The sequence below is a fragment of the Mangifera indica genome, chromosome 2 (genome assembly GCF_011075055.1).
Source record: "Mangifera indica cultivar Alphonso chromosome 2, CATAS_Mindica_2.1, whole genome shotgun sequence".
Taxonomy (NCBI): domain Eukaryota; kingdom Viridiplantae; phylum Streptophyta; class Magnoliopsida; order Sapindales; family Anacardiaceae; genus Mangifera; species Mangifera indica.
Window position 1 is genome coordinate 23,982,373 of NC_058138.1, and position 13,494 is coordinate 23,995,866.

At 33.4% G+C, this 13,494-nt stretch overlaps 2 protein-coding genes across 2 annotated transcripts; one reads left to right on the forward strand and one right to left on the reverse strand.

Moving 5' to 3' along the window:
- Positions 1 to 449: 449 nt before the first annotated feature.
- Positions 450 to 3,713, forward strand: LOC123208818 (protein DEHYDRATION-INDUCED 19 homolog 3-like; the record flags this gene model as incomplete). The annotated part of the gene is given in 5 exon segments (XM_044626386.1): positions 450 to 592; positions 1,474 to 1,551; positions 2,109 to 2,362; positions 3,345 to 3,381; positions 3,383 to 3,713. Coding segments are annotated over 5 exon segments (584 nt in total), but the record flags the coding sequence as incomplete, so codon positions are not given.
- A 1,124-nt stretch (positions 3,714 to 4,837) lies between these two features.
- LOC123208884 lies at positions 4,838 to 8,274 on the reverse strand. The gene is given in 5 exon segments (XM_044626502.1): positions 4,838 to 5,236; positions 5,238 to 5,281; positions 5,470 to 6,448; positions 6,552 to 7,702; positions 8,201 to 8,274. Coding segments are annotated over 4 exon segments (2,379 nt in total). The 5' UTR covers positions 7,698 to 7,702; positions 8,201 to 8,274; the 3' UTR covers positions 4,838 to 5,026.
- Positions 8,275 to 13,494: the final 5,220 nt, after the last annotated feature.

Here is a 13,494-nt window from a genome sequence, read left to right on the forward strand (position 1 = left end):
GGTTTCCATGGAAGTGAAGGAAAGGAGGGAGAAAGATTAATATTAGGAGTTTAGGATTCTTTGTTGTGCATCCTGGAAATGTTTTTATTTGGAAAAATGCTAACACATACTTGACATAGCCTTTGGAAATTTTTTAGTTTTTTTTTTAATTGCGGGTAAGAAGATGAGTGAATAGGAGGTTGTCTTAGTTCTTGTTTGATCTACAATGGTTAGACCACAATATATCATGAACCTCAACCAGCCAAGCCCAATATAAACACTTTGATTACATGGAGCGGTTTCTCTTTCTTTTTTCTCGTACTCCATATATATAAAGTGTATGAACCAGTTATTTTGGTTTGGTTTCTTTCCCTCGTCTTACTTGGCTCAATATAAATGTCTTTGGTTCTATGAAGTTCATATTTGGGAACTTCAAAATTTTTCCACTAAATGACATTATGTGAATGCAGATATGTTCATGGTGTTTGAAGAAATCGATGGAGATGATGATATAAGGGAGGAATTTCCATGCCCATTTTGCTCAGAGTACTTTGATATTGTTGGCTTGTGTTGCCACATTGATGATGAGCATCCTGTAGAGGCAAAGAATGGGGTATGCTACCAGAAAATTAGAGATTCTTATATTTCTTTAAGATTCTTCTTCAGCTCTTGCATGTGGTTCAAAACTAATACTTGATGGTTACAATTTTTATCTTGTAGATTTCCTATTGATGATATATATGTCAAAGCAAAAGTTTAGCTTTCATTTTTTTTCACTTAAAGTTTGTTATTGCTGCTTACAGCTGAGTGGTAAAGGAAGCTGTCTTCAGGATCCCATGTGGTTGGATTGCCTTTAGGTGGCCCTAATCTAAACTCATGATGATAACAGTTACTTGAGTCTCTTATGGTGTTAAAGTTCTTTCATTTTCTGATTAGGTATCATCAGTATAATTTTGGAGCTTTGTGATCAACTGCAAAGGTCTTTGAATATGTTCAGCTTTCTTCATCTCCTGATAGACATGATTTGATGTTAGTTAGACACAAAACTTTGATCATATTGAATTAGGTTTAACACATGGGATTTGACATCATTGGAAAGGTGACACCTAAAGCATCAAATGGACATGAATTCATATCAAACAACAGACTGTACTTAGCTGGGGAGTAGGGCTTCTCTTTTGTAGAAAATGGGGATTTGCTGCCCATGTAGGCAGTTACTTGCGTGTGATTGTGTTCTGTACCTCTTAAGGATGGGATTGTTTGGGTTATAGAGGAATTGTTATTAGGCAATTGACTGAATAAAGTCATCTTAGCAAGAAAATAAAAAGGCTTAAGCCCTAGGGTTAATTTACAATGTGTGTGTTTGGACTAATGGAGGTGTTTCTATCTCAAAAATCTGATTGGCGTGTTGTGGATTAGGATAAATGTATTCTCCATTTGGAAAAGTCCTTATTGAATTGATATTTACTAATACAGGTCTCTCTTTTTTTGCAGGTTTGTCCAGTTTGTTCAATGAGGGTGGGGGTTGATATGGTTGCACACATAACTCTACAACATGGAAATATATTTAAAATATCCTTTTTCCCTGAGGCTTTTTTATGTTTGAAGGAATTTGAATCTTGCATTGATAAATCATTTTTGTGCTCAATTGCTTGATAATAGGCTGAAGCATGAAGCATTCAATTTGTGTTGTAATTTGGAAAAGCAAAAGCTTGTAAAATTATTTTTGTTGATGTTGTAATATTAATGATTTGTCAGAACCAAGCTGTCTACTCATCTTAATCTTATACCTCCTCTTTAATCTGGACTCCATATGCAGGTCCATGCAATTTTATTGTTGGTGTCTGTCATGCATATTCTCAAGCTCACAGTCATGCCTTTAATGCATTGGTGTTGATTGATGTTTCATGATATGAATTTGTTTCTTCTTATTTTATCTATAACTGTTTACATCTTCAAGATATTCTCATACTAGTTTCCACAAGCTTTAGATCATTCTGCTAGTCCCAACATTTTTCTTTTTGGCTGTTAATGTAGATGCTAAAAACTTAGTTTTTAGGGCTTTCTTCTCTAAACATAATTATCACACGGTTTTGCATAATGCTGTGAATTCCTTAATTCATGATTACATGCAGCGCAAGAGGAAATCACGTAAGGGTGGATCTCATTCTACTCTTTCTTTGTTGAGGAAAGAACTGCGGGAGGGAACTCTACAGTCCCTTTTTGGGGGTTCTTGTATGGTTTCCTCATCCAATGCAGCACCAGATCCATTATTATCTTCGTTTATCTTGCCTGTGTCTGATGATTCTGTTAGTATCCAGTCTCACCTATCTTCTGCAACAAACTCAGCCAAGAAAAGCTCTATTGAGAAGGCTTCACAACAGTAAGCTCCCTTTTATGCATTCCCCCTGCAATGTTTTACATGCATTAGAAATTTTGCCTATATGGTAATATTATCTAGTTTGGCTGCCTCTAAAATTTTGCGCTTCTTTTAATGAAGGATATTTGAACCACTTTTGGAAGATCAATTTCATATTCTAGCTAAATTTGGTAGATTATAGGCTGAAGGAATTGTGTAGTTTTAGCTGTGGAAGTCTCATCATTACCTCTTCCATTAGTTTCTCAATATTGCAAAGGAAGAAATTAGTATCAGGAAATTTTGAAACAGTTAAAGAGGCTTGTTAATGGATGTTTTATGACGCCAAAGATTACTTTTCTAGCTTCAGGAAATTGCATTGGCTCTAGCAGATAACTAAAATTTTTTCCTTTATCTTGTTAAATACAAGTCATTCTCAAAATATTGTCTAATTTATATTTGCTGCAAAAGGCATTTGCCTTAAGATTATGTGCACAAATAATAGTACTAATTTGTTTACTAACGATAATGTGTCACTGTATGATTAGGTTACTTTATCCTTAATCTAAGACAACTTTATCACATGGTGACACGTTATACTTAATACTCATTGTTAATGCACATAGTTTTATTGTTTGACTAAATAAGTCATTCTGCACTACACTATGCATAGCATCCACATTGCTTCCTTTGATACCTGAAGTTTAGCATTTGATGGAAGATCAAGTCTTATTTTTAGGGCATATTTCTTACAATATTAATCAATCAAGACGCTTTTTGGGGCATATTTCTTGCAAATTAATTGATCTCATAGTCCTGTTAGAGGTTGCTACAAGGGAAGCAATGCTTAGATCATTATATCTCTCAATTTTGGTATGCCTCCGCTGAACAAAACAAATCAACTTACTTTTTAGCCTATGACAAATAATTCACTCCTACCTATGAACATTTCAGTATATCCATGTTCGGAATAGTTTATATGTTTTTTATATTTTGTTTTTGGTTACAGAAATGTCCTGTCGACTCCTGTGTCCCTTAAGGATCGGGGAAGAGAAGGCGAAAAGGTCAGAGTTTGTTCAAGGTTTGTTGTTGTCCACCATTCTTGATGATATTTTATGAAGAGAAAACCATGGTGGATAATGATGCACCGATGGTGTTGAAATTTACAGCCACAGAACCCCGCCTGCAGTCTATGGTTTGTCTGTAGTAATATGCCTATGTATTAAGCAGAGAGTGTTGAATAAGGTGAGGTAGGAGTGTAATTTATGTTGCAGGAGTATGTTTCTCATTAGGCCTGAACTGACTTCGATGTCAGCTTTTAATCTGCGGATAATATAATTTAAAAATGAAGGAGTAAAAGGAAAATAATTTCATCCCATCAGAGTCCTTCCATGACCGCTAAGTACTCTTTTTTCTTTTAGTAGTATTACATGTCCAAAAAGTGAATGCAAAAGGGTGCAAACAAACTACCTAACATGTCATTAGTTGATTTAATAGTTTTTTTTTTATCTCTAAATCAAAATTATTTAATTATATAATAATATGTCATTAGATGATATTTGACATTTAACATTGGAGCATGAAGATTATTGATTTTCTTCTGGTATAAAGAGTTGCCCATTTCAGTCTCTACAAACATTCTCTATTGCGAACTCAAACGGCCGTCATTTTGCCCATTTTGGAATCTTCAAAGCACAGCAAAACAAAACTAAGGATCTTCATCTTCACCCGTTTGGCCTTTTGCTGAATTTTACAGACCAATTGTTGGTTGTGAATAGGGTTACCCAGAGACGCTAAAATTCCAGTTAGAGGAGGATTCAAAGTTGAGTCGAGTCCAAATAAAAGCTGGCTTGAGTTGGCAATAAAGTTATTAGAAATCGTCCAAGAAGAAAAAAGATTATCATTAAAGATGATAAAGAAGAATTGTTTAAAAAAAAAAGTCATTGAAAAAGGTAAAAAATCATTTGAAGAGAAAAAAAAACACCGCTAGAGAAGATAATTTTATTGATAAGATGATGAATTTAAGCTAATTTGACTCTAACTTAAGTTTGGGTTACATCATCTCAAATTTGGTTTATTTCAAGTCAAACACTAAGCTGACTCTGACTTGGATCCAAACTTAATTCCAGAAAATGCGCTTTCCACTAAACGTAAGCATTGAAACTTGCAACATTTCGGAATGAGTTAAAGGAGAGCCATGGACCCAGGCACCAAGTAAAAACAAAAGCATGTATGACGTATACCACTAACTCATAAAAAAACCACCAAAAACATCTCACCAAAAGCATGTATTTATCAAGGACAAAATCCACATTGAGGGATTTTGTGATACTAATCCAAAAAAGGAGAGGCTTCAGTGATGGTTATTGCCAAATTCGTGATATTTCTGTGTCACTTCATAAAAATTTACCCAATTAATAATCATATGCCTATAATCATCAAAAGTTGGTAGTTCATTATCCGATCCTATTCATCAGAAAGATATATACAGCAACAGAAAAATTGGTGAGTGGTAAAAAAGTTTTACTTGTACAGTCTAAACAATGGCTAATACAATGACCAAACAAGAATGGAGCACTTTACTGGTGCCCAATGTACTCAGTTAATTATCTCTATAAACAAGTTACAATAAATTCTGTCTATCTCCTATCAAAAAGACATGAGCAGAGAGACAAGCTCTCTGCATTAATCCTAAAGACCTAAACTTAACCATTGCGGCATCCTTGTGTCCATGATTTTCTTCACTACATCTTTTACAAAAGTATCAAAGCAAGAAGAGCAGAAACCTTTCATCAAACTAGTCTGTCCAGCTGCCAATCTTTCTACGTGAGAACAAATCGATGGTGGGTGCACAAGGTGAACCTCGCTTCTCCTGTGTTCAAGACCACAAGTGGCTAAAATGGGTGTGTGTAGAACTTCTTGCGATGTCCTTGAATGTACTGTGGTCTGCAAAAAAAAGCAAACAGCTCATCTGACAACTTTCAAAAGCATGGTAGATCAAAAATCATAATATTGAGACTAATACTATATCCCACCATGTTAAAGTTTAACAAGCCTAGAACCTGAAATTAAGGATATTTTTCTTTTCTAGAACTGAAATGGTGCATGAAGCTGAAAATAAATGCTAGTTATACCAAGTTCAATATCTCTGGACAAGTTTTTCAAATGGCTTTTGACAATTGATTGCAACTGTTCCTTTGCTACATAAAAATCACCCTCATCTCTAGCTGCAAAAGGAGACAAACCACTATCAGACCCAATATTTGATATACTGCTGCACTGTCGGAATTGCTCATAGGATGGTATTGAATTGATCCCAGCAAGTTCAGGCCATAGTGTCAAATTGGCAGGCCTGTTCATGGTAGTCATATTTGGATCCTGAACCGCTTGCCTTCTCAAATGGCTCAATCTTGAAGCAAAAATTTCACTATTTTCTACTAAAGAAGAGGGATACTCAGGTAACCTCTCCTCAATGATTGTCTGACGCAATAGCTCCGTATTTCCTGGTGCACTAGCTGGTTGAACTACTGTTTCCCTGCCCTGATCTATTCGAGAGTTCAAAAAGTCACTACTCAAATTGGGGGTTGACATACCATCAGCACTACCTGCCATAAAATTCATTCTATTAATAGAAAGGAGATTTTGTATCTGACGATGTCTCCAGCGTCTCCCAGAGAGTGTTGGTGCCCCTGCTCCAGGTCCTGGAGAAGCAGCCTGCAGATCTCCAACACTGATTCTAGGTGATGAAAGATTTACAGAACTTTGAGTTAGGGGTATACGAGGTGAAGACAATGGAGGGTCTAAAATTTCCCCAAAACTTGAGATGGGTGATGGTCTACTAAACAAGTTGTTGTTTGTGGTCCTTTGATCAGGTAAAGGATCTTGAGCTAGGGAACTAGAAGATCCAGGATCAACAAGTCTACAGCCATCACAATACCAATTGCCTTCAGGCACAACCCACCCAAGGCCAACACAATATGTGTGTGCTGATGAATCGCAGATATCACACAGTAACATAAGGCCATCATCCCCTCCTTGGCGGCATTCAGAACAAATAACATTCTCATAGGGGTCAAGATAACTCCTGAGGTCTTCCTCAGATGGTTGATAGACCTGCGTAAGGCAATAATCTCATTCAAAACAAGAAGTAAACAAATGAAGTAAAGAACAAGTATAATCTGAAGCACAAGAACAGTGAGGGCAACTAATAACATACTTGATCACGCTTGGGTACTGGAATCACCACACTTCTCAAATCAACACCAGCTGTTGCTCTTTCTGGCTTAGTAATTGTCTTGAACCTCTGCTTGCACAAAGGGCAGCGTGATTCCACTTTTGACCACTCCATGATGCAAGCGAAACAGAAATAGTGACTGCAACAGTTCAGAGTTCCCCTGAATCTCCTTTTGTCTTCCTCAGAAAGACATATACCACATACTTGCTTTGCCACTTCACTCTTCACTACTTCTATCTTCTCCTTACCTTTTCTTACAGGAGGTTTTCTTCGCTCCTGTAAAATATCTTCCTCCTCAATTTTCTTTGAGGAAAATGAACTCCTTAAACTAGTTTTCAGATTCCCACATAATTCATTGGCTTCTCTCATTTGTTCTCTTTCTTCCTCTGATATGGTATAATCATAATCAGATGACCCAGAAGACACGAAATCAGAATCTGAAGGAACAACATACTTTCTCCTTCTCCGACTTGATTTAGTCTTGCTCTTTTCCCTCAAAACGGGAGCATCATCAAGAAAATCACCATCTTCATCATCATAACATCTTTCTTTCTTCCTGAACCCACGAGTCCTTCCTTTCTTTCCTAAAGGCTTTGCTGAGGCAGTACGATTTTTCCTTTTTTGACCTCTAACAGAACCCTTTTTTCTCAAACCTTTTCTACCCAACTTCTGATTCTTCCGACTGTTCTTCTTCTTCTTCATGACCACCAATTCCTCTTCATCATCCAAAGAATCATCTTCATCGGGAGTAAACTCCTCATCCTCCTCTTCCTCCTCCTCCCCCTCATATTCCTCATCTTCTTCATCTCCATACAAAACCCTTTTCCTCTTTCGTGATGTTTTATCCCCATTTCCCAGGCTACTTTTTCTGGCTTTTGATCCAATAATCTTCCTCACCTCTGTCTCTTCTTCTACTTCCTCCTCCTCCTCTTCCACAAAAGCACCAAAACTCTCTTCTGATTCATAACCATCTACAGAAGAACAATAATCCTCCAATTCATCCTCAGATACATCATTCCCTTCATCTGAAACCACATAATCCTCATCAGAATCATCAGAACCCTTATCTTTTGACCTAACCCTTCTCTTCACATCTCCCCTAGAATTAACCTTCCCTCCCCTTCCCATCTTCACTTTTCCACCCACCAAACCAACAAAATAATCAAATTAATAAACAAAATCAAGACCGAAAACAACCCAGATATCAAATCCCAAAACTTACCAATTAAATATCAACAACTCAAACATAACATCCCATAAAATACCCATTTTCAATACATCAAATCGGATCACAACTCATCATAATAAATCCCCAGATTCTCGAAATTTAATTCCCTCTTGTTTCTTGCTTTGCTTCCACTCTAATCAGGCACACAATCAATACCAAGATCATAAAAATCAAAACTTTCTTAAAAAAAGCAAAAAAAAACCAAACCCAGATATTAACTCATATGACAAACCAAACCCACAAAACATTTTCATTAATTGAAGCTCAAATTTTATTAAATTTTCTGTTAGACAAACAACGTTTCCAGAAACTTAAAATACCTCGAAATACCTAAAAATAACAATAAATTTTTAATTAAAAAATTAACTGCTGAGATAGAAAGAGATGAAGGTTGTTATGTCACCTGTGAGGAGGAAGAAATGAAAGCAGTGAAACAGAGAAAACCGTCGGTTGTTTCCGGAAATTGTTTTTCTTGTTTCAGTTGTTGCGCCTTTTTATTTTATTTTATTTTTAATTTAATTTTAATATTATTTATTTATGCATTTACTAACGATTATTAACGATTTAATGACATCTATCTAAGGCTATGGCGTAGACAACTCCGCCGATCATTTCAAGAGAAATTACCGGAATATCCTTGCTCTTTGTTCTATTGCCAGTTTAATTTTGATTTGGGTAGGGATTAGACAGGGTAGAGTCTAAGGTTATTATTGTGGGGCTCAATAACGGGTAACAGCTTCATTCCTTCAAACAGAAATAAGTGGCGCTGTCCTTATAATATTATTTTATGAGTGGATTACTATTTCCCACCCGAGGTTTGGCAGAACATATTTCGACCCACTGAATTCAATAAATTTTCACCCAAAATCTAACTTTGTTAACGGAGAAAAGGTTCTGATATGATATTAAAAAGGTAAATTATCACGAGAATAATAATACATAAAGATATTAAACTATCCTTTTTTTACTGAAAAAGTTAAATTTTTTTTTTATTTATCTAAATGAATTGAGTTTTTAAATTTTTTAAATAAAATAAATCAATTTTTTAGTATCTTTTGAAGGTAGCAAACTAATCTTAATTATATTTGTTCATTCTTTCACTAGCAAATATTAAAGTTTAGTCTATTTATTTATAAAAAATTTGAAAATTCAATTTTTTTTAGGTCAAATGACTTATTCCCACCCAAGGTTTGATGTAATTTCAAACTCTCACCTTTAATGTTTTAAAAACTCAAATATCTATTTATCATTCAACTTTTGTTACATCTAGTTGTTAGTTATAAGGACAAAAATGTTATTTTATAAGTAATATTAAAAATATAATTTTATCTCATCCCCCTATCCCACGTATTGAAAACTCACAATTTCACTTCAATATCAACTTTTTCAGTTTTAAAAAATGACTTCCATAATTATCCCTTATATCCCTAGGGTTTTTTTCTCCCTCTCCAGCCACTAGCACTTTCTTTGGTGACTCTCTCTTCCTACCTTAAACCTTCACCAACAAAGAGGGAGCTCGAGAGACAAATCTTCAATGCATAAACTGAAGTTGCCAAAACCTTCTGTTGAAAATCTGTTTGTGTCGGACTTTTGAAGATCAGTAGAAGATTTGTCTTTGAAGCAGGCTTTGGTCTGACAAAGCCAAAGAGACAGAGACACGTTTGCTTCATATGATGAAGTTGACAAAGCAAAATCTATTAGACTGGGGTCAAATTGTTGGAGAGATTATGTAGCTCAGGGTAGGGAGTGGGAGGGAGAGGGAGTGCCAACAAAGGTTTAGGGTGGGAAGAGAGAGTCACTAGAGACAGTGACGATGGTCGAAGAGGGAGGAAACAAAATTAAGAATGAGGGAAAAATCACTTTTTAAAACTAAAAATGTTGAAACTAATATGGGATTGTTAATTTTCAAAACGGTAACGAGGTGAATAGGATAAAATTATTTTTTAATATTATTAATAAAATGATATTTTTATTCTTACAATTAACAGTTAAATATAACATAAGTTAAATAACATATAAAATTTAAGTTTTTAAAAGTTGAGAATGTATCAAACCTTAGGTGAGAGTAATCCTTTGACCATTTTTTTAATAGAAAAATATGAAACTTTAGCCTCTTCAATATAAAATAATTTAATTCATTCAATAAAAAATATTAAATTATTTTAATTTAAAAAAAAAAGATAATTTGATACATTCATGTGTTAACATTGTATGATCATAACATCTCTAACTATTTAATTTTTTAAAAAAATATTATATTATTTTTATATATAGTGACCGATAGTCTAGTAAGATGTAATGTCAAAAATCGCATTTAAAAAAATGTGATTTATTTGGGATCATAAATCATGTGGGATCCGTAGTCATAATAGTCAGCATTGCAATCAAAAAAATTACATTAAGGTAGATATGATTTCAGTGAACTTCATTGAAAAAAGTATCTGTCTAGTATGCTTGACCAGATTGGACCTTTTTCTTATATAATCCAGTGATTCCAATTAGGCGGTTTTTTTTTTTTTTCAAAATTTTCAGGAGAAATGATTTTTACACCCTTCAGTGCTTTTTTTTTTTTCTTTCAGAAGCGGTAATTTTTAGGTCAACGAGTAAGTGCGTGGTTTCACGGAACCTTTGGTTTATATGAATTTGTTTTTGTTATGAATATAAACCCACTGAATGGGAACAATTGAAGTTACTGATATACCCTTTTTCCATGTAAGGCAATTGAACATAACGTAAATGGGAGACAGCCTAGCTAACGTGTATCAAATCTTGACTGTTCATCCCTCCGATTGATCACATAATTTAGACCGTTGGATATTTTAGTAGCAAAGTAACGCACGCACGATGATTGAACATGTAAGTTTGACGGTGAGGATCGTGCTTTGAAGAACACGTGGACGGTTGAAAAACATGGCCGGATTAATTTGGGACATCTAGAAAGAAATCGGCGGACCTGTCCACCGCCCACCGTTTTGATACGGTGAACCTAGTTTTTGATTGAGAAATTGCACGTGCTGAAATATATAATTGCATTACTTAGTTACCGAAGCCGAATATTAGCTGGCTTTAATTTATAATAACCGGCTCCAATTTCAATTTATTCAAATTAGTGAAATATGTTATTAAATGATTCACTCACTATAAATGAATAATTTTATTAATAAAATAAATAATATTTTCATAAAAGAATTTAAACTAAATTTTCAAATCCAAGTTTTATTTTAAATTTAAATTAAAATAAACCAAACATTTAATAAAATTGATTTGATTCAAATTAACTCTAATATTAATTCTTCTAATACTATTTTCCTAACTTTTTTTATATGGATTTATCATCCTTTTATTGGAGATTGACTAGTTAGGTCATTCTTTTATTGGGGATTAACTAATTAGGTCGGATTCGATCAAACTAATTAAGATTATATTTAAAATTAAAGTAAACAATTCAAATTCAAGTTAAAGATTTGAATCTATTTATAAACTAATTATTTAAATATTTGAGTTTGAATTAATTTAAATTAAATTATTTTAATTTTTTTAGATTTAAATCAATTTTAAATTGGCATTACCTAGATTCGGTTTGAACCGGTCAATCCTATTGGCAAGAACTAAGTGGGTTGGAGCGTGGACCCTGGATTGATATTTGCTTTTTGGTCTCAAAACATTTTCAGTGAAAATTGGGCTGAGAAAATTCTTGTGAATGGGCTTGTTCGAAATGAACAAAACAATTCGTGAGTACCTAGTTGAAGTTCCAAAGCCATATGCTAAAACATAGATTCATTCTTTAATTTTTCTCATTTTGTTTTAATTTGTGGGTTTTAGTATATGTTTTAGGGTATACTAAAACATATACCCTAAACATAGATATCAAAATTTGAAGATGATTTATAGTCTAAAATATATTTAACCGATTTTTAAATGTATATATAATTAAAAAAAAATCGAAATGGCTTTATAAATTCAAATTCGAAACTAGAGACTTGCCATGACCTGACCTTTTAGCCTCCATTAGTACAAAATAGTGAAACTAGTAGCCCATTTCACGCCAACATACACCTAAAGTAGCAATCAAATTTAAAAGACTTTTCTAACCCAATTCAATGCATTGTTTTAATAGCCAAACTTAGTTGATTGGATTGAGATTCAAAGTTTCTAATGATTAATGTTATTAGATTGCTCAATTGACTAAACTAATCTATGGATATTGATTGAATTAGTTCGATTGATTGATCTAATTCGATTATCATAACTATAATTCAAAGTTGTATATAAGAATGAATTCAATTGAATAAAGTTTGAATAAGATCCAATTTGAGATTGAATTGATTTCAAAAGAATCAGATCAAGATTGATTAGTTGAAACATTAACTTAATTAAAAAATAATTGAACTTTGGTTTTGATTTAAGTCAACTCAAATTTAAATATTTAAATTGATTAGAACTCAATTTGTTTGTTAAAACGAACTAAATCCTTAAATGTAAACTCAGATTTAAGGTCTAGTAACTCAAATCAAATCGATCGCTAGTTTTATACTAATTTGTAGCCTATGCTTTCATCAAAGCTTTGAAACAATGTAACCACGTTTGACGTTTATAGTATGTTAAAAGTGCTTTTTGTAACTATAATAAATCCCTAAAAGTGCTTTTCACATTTATTTATTTATTTATTTGTGTGTCTTGGAAGTTGGAAGCCCCTTCTCCTCACAAAGTGCTTCCTGGAGAGTTGAGTTGTCCATTTCAATGACTAGAAGTGCTCATGGCAATCATATGCCTAGTCTCCCAACTTCTTTTGCCAACAACATCATACCCAAAAATTAGGACCATTTTATTGTTTAATTATGATTGAAATAAAAGAAAGTGATAAAATATAATCTCTGCCTATAAAAGAGGAACAGTTGCTTATATTACCTTTATTTTTCTTATATGGCACTAGATTTGGAGGAGCATTAAAGTAGATTGGACTAATAATTTGACAAGTCATAAACATAAACAAGGGGGGATTCTAACTGAATTGAGACTGAATAAAAATTCAATCGAGTTGAATCCAAAACAACCAGTTTGATATTAAGTTTACTTCCTTTAAATAATGAAAAATAACATGAGAAAGAAGAATAAAAAAAACTATAAAACAAGAAAAACAAGAATTATCGATGAGACAAACTTTTGTGTTGTGATGCTAGTAAGACATAAATCTCAAGTCAAGTTTGAAATTGATGAGCCAAAATTTTTTTAACTCGAACTTGACTCATTTAAAAAAGAATGGGATTTGAAAACACTTGTGATGAACATAATTAATTATTTTATCAAAGTTTGAGATGAACAATGCTGAACCAATTTAAAAAAGAATTTTGTTCTAAATTTATTTATTTTTTTCTTGATAAAGGACACCCTTTGCTCCAAAAGGGCAATAAAAGTTGAGATACATTGATTCAAGTTGGCCCCAAAGGCAAAATAAATAGGAATGGGATGTGTCATGCATGATTTCTCTGAATTAGATTCATTTTATCAACACTAAGATACCCTTAAAAGGCTTACTTAGACCCCATTGCATTGACTTCAATTATAGATAAGGGTGAACTTAAATTGAGCTAACTTGATTTGAATAATTATTCGATTTGATTTAAGTCAAATTCAAATTAAAGTTTTAATTTGATAGCTCAACCTCAAATTTGATTCGAATTCTTTTTCAGATAATAT